This window comes from Sinocyclocheilus grahami, unplaced genomic scaffold, assembly GCF_001515645.1.
Source record: "Sinocyclocheilus grahami isolate Dianchi unplaced genomic scaffold, SAMN03320097.WGS_v1.1 scaffold99.1, whole genome shotgun sequence".
NCBI classification, from domain to species: domain Eukaryota; kingdom Metazoa; phylum Chordata; class Actinopteri; order Cypriniformes; family Cyprinidae; genus Sinocyclocheilus; species Sinocyclocheilus grahami.
The window spans coordinates 1,213,961-1,225,753 of NW_015505278.1; the positions used below are offsets into that span (position 1 = coordinate 1,213,961).

Below are 11,793 nucleotides of genomic sequence, written 5' to 3' on the forward strand. Positions count from 1 at the left end.
GTACGCTACAATTTCAGTTTGTTTATTGTGAAATAACTCTGTCCTTCTGTCCTCGTCTGACGCACGTGGGTTCTCGCGTTATTTTCTTATCACTTCTCGCGTGTGTTTTGTTGTGAAACGTAGTTTGCGGACCAGACAGAGCTGTCGGCGATTCTTCCTACTGTGAAGTCATGCAGTGTGAAACCTCCTGTCGCCGATCCATCGTGCAGTGTGAACACAGCAGCAACTGAATGCTACCCCAGATAGTCACGCAGTGTGAAAACAACGGCGATCCGACGACTTTGAAAATCGTGCAGTGTGAACTCGGCATTACTGAAGTAGCTCTGATAATTCGCTGTGAACCCACTATTTCCTAAGAATGTGTTGATTAATGTAGACTGACGTTGTTCTAATTACTTCGTTTAATAATAAAGAATGTAGTGTAGCACACAGACTTTATAATCATTGTGAAATTGCTGTTTATTTTGCTGCACCGGCAGTTATAGGGTTCATGCGGGAGAGACGAGCGAGTTAGTTAGGCCGGTGCGCCTGTGATACAGCTGTTCTGTGTTCTGATTAAAAGTTAAGACACAGAGCGTCTTTTGTCTGTCGTTCTTCAAACATTACAGTAGACATATTTTGGTTTACAAACTGTATTGTTTCATCAGTTAGCCACGTTAACACTCGGCTAACGTATCCACCATTATTGTTTTAAGTGTTCACAGTTTAGCAGCTAAACTTTAGCTGTGGGCACAATTCGCTTGCATAAGTGATTTTGTATTTTATGTCATTATTTTAAGAACGGATTGGAGCACTATATTATTGTTTTATGTAAAGGTGCTTTGTCAGTAGCGCTCGCTAACTTGCTCAAGGACTCCCCTCTGTGCTGATCAGAGCAGGCTTGGCTGGCTGACCAATCAGAGCAGTGTAGGCTTATGGAAGGGAGGGGTTTTCTCCGAACTTGCTTGGAACGAATTGTTTCAAAATCATTGGCAAAGGACTCTAATATTAAATGTATATTCTTAGAAAATTACAATGTTTTCTGACCTTAGATGCATTTATACCTGTTGTAGGGGACTCCAACGCAATATTAGGACACTTTAAAATGCCATATGACCTGCTCTTTGAATTAAAGTATACCAAGACATGATTACACTGAAATGTAATCTAACTGAAAAGTTCTTCTAGAGAATTTAGGCATACAGGGGTAGCATTATGTGCTCTATTCAACCTGCATGAGCACATGTAGCTGCTGTCGAACAACAGCACTATTGAAGGAAGACAGGAAGCGAGGTAATTCCCCTCTGAGAAGTTCTTCTAAAGGTACAAACTGCAGAATCTGCCTCCCCAGCTCAAGTTGAACTTTTTTCATCTTCTCCAACACGTCCCGGAGAAAGTCCAGCAGCCGGGGTAGAGCTGATGGTGGAGAGAAACCTATACACACAAGAACAGCAGGAGGCCAACCAGACAAACAACGGAATGTGATGTAACGAAAGCACAGGTGGAGTGTGAAAACCAGGCCGGAGGTGAAGCGTGTTAAGACAGAACATAAGGGAATCACCAGGGTCGATCCCTGATGCTCTTTCTGCAGAGCAAAAAGCACAGTGTTCAAAAGCTCAAATTGATAGTCTGGTTGTCCGTCCTGCAATGTGGAATCCTGTACCTCACAACAGGAGGGTCCTTGCAAAAACACTGGCTGCAATTTACTGCTTACAAGTGTTCCGTCACACCAAGACTGTCTTCCCAGCACCAAACAAGATGTCACATCAGGGTTGCTGCAAATCTCAGATAACATGCCTACAGGGGAGTCAATGCTACAGGAGCTGCATACTGGCAAAGCTCTGTCAGAATGATTCACCGCTTTGACCCCCAGGTTCTCCTCCAGAGCTTCATTCAGGAAGTCTAGCATTTCTTGATCACAGAAGGTGGAGCTGCAGACTTTCGGCAAGGCAGCTCCCTCAAGGGCAAACCAGGCTTCCAAATCACACTCATCCAATGGGCCACTAAGTACAATCTCACATCCTTCTGTCCCTGCACAGTGTCTCTCTATGAACTCCCCATGATTACCATGGGCAAGGCGCTGCTTCCATCCCTGAAGTTCCATCTCCTTGCGCTGATTGAAAGAGCCCATTTGCTTCCTTTCACAGACTTTTACCCATCTGGCCACACCATCATGGCAAACCCAGCTTTTCCGAGGGAGGTAGTGAACACTGAAACGTTTTGTATAAAACTCTGCAGCATATTCCCTAAGCTGCTCCAATCGCCTGCGCTGTTCTACGCTCATGCATTCAAAAAGCTTGATGTTCTCCTGGATTGTGTTAACTTGCAATGCATGGAAAAATTTACATATCTCTTCATGCTGACATAGAAATGAGTCTGGAATGCAGCGACGGGGAAAGAGCGCCACTGTGGATGCCAAGTCTGGTCCGTAATTACGGATTAACTTTGAGAGCAATGGCCGAATTTGTTCTTTGGCCTGATAGTCCAAGCACACTATATACAGCTCTGAATTTCCAGACTTGCTGGTGCCTGGCTTGAAGACGTTCACGGAACGGAAGCAGCATGCAAGGAGATACAGCAGACAGACAGATGAGTGTTCAAATAGTGTGAACATCTTCAGGACAAATGAGCCTCCGGTTCCTAACAGCAGAAGTGTACAAATGGCTTCGCAATATTGCAGAGGAGCAACTAATCTCTCCTGTTCCCCTGGGTCCCCCTGACAGTCAAAGCTTCCATCTGCTGTAACCAAATCAACACTGCGCATGTTGCTCACAAATCTCGGCAGTTCCAGCAGATGCTTCTGAAGCATTATGTCACCTGTGTTGTCGGATCCAAAGAACCACCAAGGCAGAGTGTGTGCGATGAGTCTGTCATCTGAAATAGTGCAACCACGTCCGTTGGCTTCATAGTAAGGATTTAGAGTGTTTGCAATCCAGTTCCAGTCGCAGTGCAGGCCACTCGTCTTGAGGAAGTGATTTAGAGCTGATATGAAGGCACCAGGGGCTTCACACAGGTGTACGGAGTTCAATTCGCCACTCTTCAACGCATTGTCAGGGAGAAGTTTAAAAGTGCCTAGGATCTCATAGAACTTGGCCCAAGCCTGGGTGCACAGCTCTGCGTTGGTTGTGGAGCGAAGGTGCGCTGTAACAGTGCCTGCTCGGTTGGTGAAACAAGTATGCTGGTGCCATACTGAGAGGTCTTTATCGCTGAGTTGATTCTTCACTTCATTTAGTGATTGTTTCAGAGCCTGCAAACGTGGGTGACTCACATGAGGATCACAGAGCACCACACTTGGGTCAGGCAACGTCCATTCTCCTCCAGCAGGGGGAACATAACCTCTAACCTTGTTGAAGAGCTGGTGAATCTCCACACGTATTTCCTCATTACAAGTTTCAAAGGCATCTGATTTTTCTGGTGCCGTTCTTTTTCTCACTCCCCGGCCCCGGTTCATCCTTCAAAACTATGTTTGGCGACATCAATCACTCAAAAACTGTAAAAGACAAGGGCAATAAAGATTTTCATGAGCACTATAAATTGGCAGAATATGAAGATTTTAAAGAGATAGAATTTAAATTATTGCATCATTTACTCACTCTCAAAAGAAGAATGGTAACAGCTTTGGTTACCATTGACTTCCATTGTATGGACAAAAAAAATTTAAATGAGTAAATGATTACAGATTTTTGGATCATTTTTGGGTTAACTATCCCTTTAATTTGAATACTAGTATGCATTTAAATGTTTCTAGTGAGTTCCTAATTACAATGGTACACATATTTGCTTTAACATGACAGTGAGGCTCAGTAAGTCTCACAAATGCTATTCTGCATGCATGCTCACATTATTTCTTCATAAAGTGCAGGGTGTCAATGCAAAACCCACAGTCAAAGGGTCAAACAGCATATTATCTCTCTGATATGGCCCGTCAGAATTACTTGGGAAGCACTGAATAATTATGTTGTTATATACCACAAATATATCTAATACTGTTTTATGACAGGGTATGATTGGGTTACAATTTATGGGAAAATAAAAAGCTTAGGTCCTATACCTGGTCAACATTTCTAAACCGTGTCACCTTTTTAAAACACAATTTTTGCCTTCACTGGTTCATTTTTAATGGTCCTGCAGTGTTACAAATGTATTTAACATTAAATAGACTTACACATATATCATGTAGTCTCAAAAATAATATTAGTCATGAAAGCTGCATGGACAACAATTACAAATAATTCGCAAAAGGCGGTTGAAAATAGTTTTAGACGGAGTATAGCCTGTCACACCGTTGTACATGACATTCAATTACTCAGAGAAGAGAAGCTTATGATTTGCTCTTGTGTTTTTACAGACCAACGCATGACACTTAATACAAAAAATAAAAAACCCTGTGTGTTCACATATATCTAAGGGTTACGCTTGTTCTTGTCATGGACTATATCTCACTGTCTGGTTAGCTAGCAAACAAGCTAACGTGGCTACATACCGTAGAAATGCAAATAAAAGCTTTGTTCAAAAATTAGACTTTGATTTATGATTCTTATTATGCTATTGTATTAACCGCTATATTTTCTTCACACCAGCCGAATATCCGACAGAGCTGACAGATGAACACTATCATTGCTATGGGAGTGCTAGTTTGGGAAAAATCTGAAGGAAAATACGATGTGTCGATTACAGCCTGATAAATTGAAATGAATCACTAAAAACGAACTCTATAGTATTATTTTCCTACTTTGAGTTAAAGTTTACTATCGCTTCGTTGTCAAGATACTAACATAATGAGATCTGCTTGTGCTTACCAAGCTCAGTAGGTTTTCTCGCTTCCTCGTGCATGGCTCAGTGCGCAGCAGCGCTCGTGAAGCTCGGGTGTGAGTGACTTTCAGCAAGAGACACTTTGTATTATTTTGTACTTTGTATATTTCAGTTCATGTGAATGCTAAATGGAGATGTTGAAATTAAATTACTAATGTTTTTCAAGTTCCTTCTGCATTTAAACCCCCCTCTCTCGTTCTCTCTCTGTACAGCGACTATATGACATTGACTGATGAATTAATTTGCTTTCTAATTCATACTGACACACACACACACACACACACACACTGAACTGAAAGCAAAATGCATGTTCTTCATATGGCAACAATCTTACCAAGACAAACAGCTTCCTTAACCATATTCATTTTGTGTTCTGTGTATTACGTGAGTACTTGAATTATTTGATAATATTGTATATCTGTTATAGGCTATGTTGTTGGCTATAAGGACTATATTATGCACAGACTTATTTTGTTTGTCCCATCTTTACATTTTCTAATCATTTCAGTATAATCATCATATAAATAACATGCTTTTATATACACTAAAGTTCAAAAGTTTGGGGTCAGTGCTATTTTTTTTAAAGACATGAAGGGGATAGTTCACCCACAAAATTAAATGGACATCATTTACTCACTCTCGGGTTGTTTTAAACCTATATGATTTTTTTTCTTCTGCTCAACACAAAAGAAGGTATTTTGAAGAATGAGGGTGACCAAACTGTTTGTGGTCCCCATTGACTTCCATTGTTTTTTTTTCCAGTCAATGGGGACCAATATTTTGAAACTTCTTTCACAACATTTAAAAAACTCTTACTGACCTTAAACTTTTGAAATATGTGTATATATGTGATATATGTTTGTATAAAGATAAAAAAAACATATAGGTATGCATATGAGTACAATTTGCTATTGCTTTAAATAGTGTGTGTATGTGTGTAATTTATGCTACTGAATCTCTTAAACAAACCCCTCTCACATCTAAAACAGGATGCACTATTTATTAAGCAAGATCCACTGTCACTTTCTTTGATTTATGAAACAGCATTGTACAACAAATTGAGTTTTAACAAACAAAATGTTTTGAATTCAAATCATGTCACCCTTAGAAAATGGGGGGAAAGTATTGCCAGCAAGCGATAGGAATGTGTGTGAGCAGAGATAAGAGCGAAGCAGAGAAATTTCCCCTGGCTCAGCATATTAGAAGTATGCAGCCATATAACTGCCTGTGCAAGTGTGAATTTAAGGCACAGTAATCTGTCAGGGTCAGATCTCAGATCATTACTATGGAGATGACAAGCTGCTCGCATGAATGGAGCAGTTTATTGCCATGGTGACAGGCAGATTTTGACCCCATTGCTCTTGTACAGTAAATGCCTAAGAAACAGAAAAATGGTCATAGGGGAAATTCAGACCTGTTGTTTAAGGTGACAGTGGAAAAGAGAATGAAAAGAAAGGGCGACAAAATCCAGAGGGTGCACCAAAACACTCTACACTCTTAAAAATAAAGGTGCTTCAAAAGGTCCTTCAAGCGATGCCATAGAAGAACCATTTTTGGTTCCACAAAGAACCATTCAGTCAAAGGTTCTTTAAAGAACCATCTCTTTCTTACCTTTTTATAATCTGAAGAACCTTCTTTCACCCCAAAGAACCTTTTGTGAAACAGAAAGGTTCTTCAGATGTTAAAGGTTCTTTATGGAACCATTTAGACAAAAATGTTCTTCTATTGCATCGTGAAGCACCTTTATTTTTAAGAGTGTATATAGAAATGAAGACAGATAGATATTGATCTTACACAAACTAATTCTGAGACATCAGTGTCAAAATGAGAAGCATAGATGACCGGAATACAGCTGAGCTGATGTGTGGGTGCTGTCATGCATAAAAGTACACTACATGTGTGCTCAAGTGTATTCATCTACATAAGGGCGCTTGTGCTTGCATGTGCGTTCAGCTGTTCATATGGCTGTGCATTTATGTGTATGAGAGATGCATTAAAGTTATGTTGAAATGAGTTGATTAGAATGCAGAATGCTAAGAGACTGATAAAAGACAAGAAGGGTAATGAGAGAGCATGTTATGGTTTCTTAATTGTAACGTCTTATTGCTGTAATTGGAAAGTTGCTGGCTTCATCCGCACAAAGAAAGAACCAAGAGCTATCACCACTGTGCCTCTGAGAAAGGCATTTAACCCGAGGTTGCTCCAGGGGGATTTTCCATGTAATAAATATATTGAAAGTCACTCTAGATTAAAGTGCCTGCGGTAAAAGACTACTTACTTACTTTTATAGGCGTCTATACCTCGTTCACTTTAACACGGTGAGTCTCTGAGAGACTGTTAAAGTGATGATCAGTGTTCTGGAAAAAGTCTTAGATCTGTAGTTCAGCTCATGAAAAATGGGGGCAAAAACAAGTGTTGCGTTTATAATTTTGCTCAGTGTAGTATGCGTTCAGATTGATACCCTGCTTTTTGTACCACTACTAAAATGATAATGGAGAGCATGTTGAGAAAAGTTATTTGCTGTAAACTGCAGCACCTCATAATGCCTAAATCAGAAAGGTTGCTCCCCGTGGTGGGCCTGTACTTTAGGGTCAACTGACTTGAAATGTTAATTTCACTAATTGTTTTTAAATTATTAGCATCTTTATAATGTCATGGTTTTGTATTTTCCACTACTTTTAAAACCAATCAGACTTTTTTTTTTTAAAGATTTGGAATATATGTGTGTGTGTGTTTGAGTATATTCTTTAATTTTCCATGTATTAATTTTAAATAGAAAACATTTTGAATGTTCTGTGAAATGTACATCACTATAGTTGCATATCTTGTAGGGTATAGGATTTTTATGACTCTTCAGTTACACTCTTCAGATAACTGGCTGATCAAGCGTAGTTATTAGCGTAGTATATAGTGTTACTATATACTCTCTCCATACTCATGTGTTTGACAGGTAATTGATTTAGACACGCTTTTGCAGTTTTTGATCATTTGGTTTCCAGCTTAATAGCTGAATGCAGATGTCCTAACAACATGACAAATTGAACATCACTGGACTTCTGTTAATCACATAGCTGAATGAGTAAGGGAATAGCTGCTCATCAGTGTGGAAATGATTTGTAAAGAAAGGTAAGTGCTCATCCTGAAACTTTGATCACATATGCTGTCTGCAGGCTGAGCTTCCATTAAATGGTTAAAATACAGCTTGACACATCACAGCATGTCACACTTCTACAACACATGAAACAACAGCTCCCTCAAGTGGCCTTTTTTACTCATGTCTACAGCTAAAGGAAAAAAAAGGCTTTTTGGTCAATTTCAATTTCAATTATATATAATTTAAATGTATTTGTCTAAAAGGGCTCCAGAATACCAGAAGGGTTAGGCTACACTTTATATTGTAATTTGAAATACACACCATCTTATTCATTTTTTCCCCTGTAGCCAAACATTATTTATTTTGCTGCATTAGTTTTGGTTTTCCTTGCCTCGCTAGTTAAAGAGAGAAGATTGTTAAATAACACATTTAACAGAAAAGTGATCATTTCACATAACGGAGTTGAAATACTTAAGTCTTAATGGGAAAGCATTTAAGTTATTTGATCATTTAATTGTCTTTTGAGCTCATGTCTTTGAAAAAAAATCTCACAATTAGGTTACATTTCAGTACGTTTTCAAGTTCCTGTCCAGCTTTCATGTAAATTATCGCCGTTGTTTGAAAGTTATGATGACCAAGAATCGATAACGGCCAACTTTCCTGAGTTTTCCCAGACAGTCGCACAATGGACAATGCAGCGGTCCATAAAAATCCTGCCCCTGCTACAATTTCATTGGTCAGTTAGAGCAACGCGCTGTTCTAATTGGCCTTTCCATCTGCCACTCAAATCTACTCTTCATTCTCTAGCACTTCCTCCGCCACAGTCCACGGAAAGCCCATCACTGGCCACCGCTTGTCCCCTCATGCCTGGAGTCTCCGGTTATCGTGATGAGGTTGGGTCGTGATTGCATGGCGATTGGACGGAGCTGAAGGCACAGAAGTCATGATGGAGACCGTTGAGCAACTGGTGTCTTTCCAGCACGTCCATGTGCAACTGAACGGAGGCGCTCCGTGGGGATTCACTCTGAAAGGAGGGCTGGAGCACGGCGAGCCACTCATCGTTACTAAAGTAAGACCGGAGTTTACAAAGAGTTAGAAACTCCTGCTAAATGCTTATTGATTATATCCAAATACTTGATTACATTGTGGTGAAAGTTTAAACTCACTGGTTATGCTTGGATGAATTGTAACGGTGCACTGATGGATGTTTGGGAACTTTGTAAAAACCTAGTGGTAAGGAAATGGACATGGATATAACAAAAGCAACCTTAAAGCTCTTTTTAAATTATTATTATTATTATTATTATTTATATATATATATATTTTTTACAAATGACAGATAATGAATCTCATGAGATCTGTGAATCATTGACTTTCAAAAGCCCAAAGAAATGAATGAAAAATCAATGTTTTCATAAAAGCCACATTTCTACTGGACATAGCTGAAGTGACCTGGACATCTTATTCTTTTTCCATTCACCATCATGAGTTTTGATAGAGCAATAAATTGGCCAGGCTGATTAATCTGCCAAACAGATGGTTTAATGTTGGCTGATTAGTGGGCCTGGTCAAAGTGGTCATTCCGACTAACGTCATATTCAGAATCTAGTGGCAGCTATCTCAAAAATTAATATTTTCAAATATTTTACAGTGAATTAAAAAAAAAGCATACATTTATACATTTTGTGTATATCTCATTTATATTGCTTTGTCATTAAATTAATAATTAAATTGCACTTATTGCCCATATTGCCCTCTAGTAATTGTATCTGCATTCAAAAGTTGAGTGCATATTGTTTTTATTATAGGTTGGCATGTATTTATAATGCTAAAACTGCAGCTGCTTTTTGGTTAGAAAAAGGAATGTACTAGGATCATGAAAATGAGGCTGTAACAATAATGATCAGTTTCAGAGATGTCTCAGGGATCCCTCTGTGCACACCATATGGACTGTTGCATGCTGCTTTGTGTCAGCTCATTAACTTCATCTTTAGCATGTAAAACCAACTGGGATTGTGGTACTACAGTGCAGTAATTTAGATAAAAACCCTTTATATGTATGATATCGAGGCAGATTGGAAATTACTCCTGTTCAATGAATTTTTTAAACAGAGTCATTAGTAATAATAAAAATAGTTAAAATACACTCTTCATTGCATCGCGATGCAAATAACTAAAAATCAACTTTATTTTCTCCAAAAAAATATTAAAATACTTAATGTTTTTTTAATTATTATTTATTTATTTATTAATTGAACCCACCAATGACTAAAAATCATCTCTTTCGACTAGAGAAAAGTAGTGTTTTAGTGTTTCCTCACAGGGCGGTGAGCGAATCATGTTTTATTTCTTCTTCTTCCACTCCCATTTCCTCTCCAATGGCATTTGAGCAAAAAGTGTTGATTTATTTTTCTTAAATGAAGATGTTTTGGGGGGACAAGACTCCCAGAGATCACATTCCCAGACTCTGCCCCCTCAGTCAGCAGGGAGGAGGGAGTGGGGGTCATGAGGGGGAGGCTGGTATTTTTTTTGTCTGTCATAGGGAAGAAATTAATTTGATTTGTGCCTTTTCAGCGTGTCTTAAGAGTTTAAAGTTGTTTATGCTGGTGCTCAAAACATCTTGATAACTTGTATAATGTGTGTTGAGTTCGGTTTGGCTGTGTAGTTGGTAAAATGTATTTTCTTAGCTCTGCTGTGTTTAATTTAATGTGCTTTAACATTTGGCACTTAGCAGTGATATTGTTCCTTTTATCACTTCTAGGCTTTTGACATTTATGTGTCATTTGATCATTCTTTCTCAATGAATTGCCAGCAGGGTTAAAAATGCATTCAAGAGAAGATTGCCTAAAATGTTTCTGAGATAAAACTCAGTGTTTGCCTCTGTCATTCTGAAAGTGAATTGTTGAAACACAGATTTATGAATTACCAATATGTTTCAGAGATATCGGTGTTGTTTTTTGTTATATTGAGCAATTTGATTTTAAGTAAAGCACGAGGCAGGTAAGGTTTTGTAGCTGGCTGGTAAGTGTCAACCCTTGGTTTTCTAGGGGTCGGATTATGGCCAATCTGATTACCTCATATTCACTGGCTGGACTTGTTAACCGCTTAACCTGAAACGCATGCTTTGTCTGATGCATAGCCCTGCATCTGTGTCTACCTGCTTCACTCGCTTGTGAGGACTTTATTTGGATGTCATCATAAATATGATATACAGAGGCTCCCTCAGAGTTGGATTTCATAGTTTATCTGTGTTTGCATGAGCCTTCTGGGGCACATGACTCCAGTTGCTGCCACTCACACTGATAGTTTTTCCATCTGATTTGGAGGCAAAGCACAACCTGCATGTTTACGTGTTCTGCTCTCGTTTTTTTTCCTTGTGGAATCTCTTGCCCTCTGATCCTATCTTCCATCTTTGCACTCTGAGGGCAAATTTTGAATCCCCCAGTGGTCTTGGTAGACATTTATCTCAAACAGCAAACATAAGGACCTGGTGCCCAAGACCAGACACAATACTACCCCCAGGTGTGCAACATGTGCTCGAATTAAAATCCCATGATGGCTCATTGTGACCTCAGCCAGCAGCAAGAAGATACAATGGTTTAGATACAAGATTTATCAACAACAAACAGTGGCTGGATACACTCGGCATCTCTTGTGCTACGTTAAAGTCTGAAAGTTGGAATTTAAATGGACTCAGATGGAACTAAAATTAACAAAGTTGGTCTTACATCCCATTGTAACTTAATTTTGAGTTGAAAATGTTTAGGGGTTTCAAAGTAACTTGTCCAATGCATGACAAAACATTGCCAGACCTGTGATCCTCTAAATTGTGGTGAAAAATGCATGTAAACCATTTGTTTACAAAGAATGCTTGGATATTTTCAACAGCTGTGGCTGTGCAACCCCCC

The 11,793-nt window shown here is 39.1% G+C and overlaps 2 protein-coding genes across 2 annotated transcripts in view; one reads left to right on the forward strand and one right to left on the reverse strand.

Annotated features, from left to right (window-relative positions):
• Positions 1–1,041: 1,041 nt before the first annotated feature.
• Positions 1,042–4,842, reverse strand: cmtr2 (cap methyltransferase 2). Its single transcript, XM_016276197.1, has 2 exons — positions 4,779–4,842; positions 1,042–3,469 (listed from the first exon to the last, which is right to left on the reverse strand). The coding sequence occupies exon 2, from the start codon at positions 3,428–3,430 to the stop codon at positions 1,202–1,204; it is 2,229 nt and encodes a 742-aa protein (XP_016131683.1). The 5' UTR covers positions 3,431–3,469; positions 4,779–4,842; the 3' UTR covers positions 1,042–1,201.
• A 3,862-nt stretch (positions 4,843–8,704) lies between these two features.
• The window catches only part of LOC107588210 (protein Shroom4-like), a 40,838-nt gene continuing 37,749 nt past the window's right edge, over positions 8,705–11,793 (forward strand). The window contains exon 1 of the mRNA XM_016276234.1: positions 8,705–8,954. Coding sequence (XP_016131720.1) covers positions 8,829–8,954 — 126 coding nt within the window. The 5' untranslated portion in view covers positions 8,705–8,828. The remainder of the gene's footprint in view (positions 8,955–11,793) is intronic.

What these genes read in the sequence shown, in the direction of transcription:
- cmtr2 (XM_016276197.1), bottom strand. Translation starts at nt 3,430, where the DNA reads ATGAACCGGGGCCGGGGAGTGAGAAAAAGAACGGCACCAGAAAAATCA.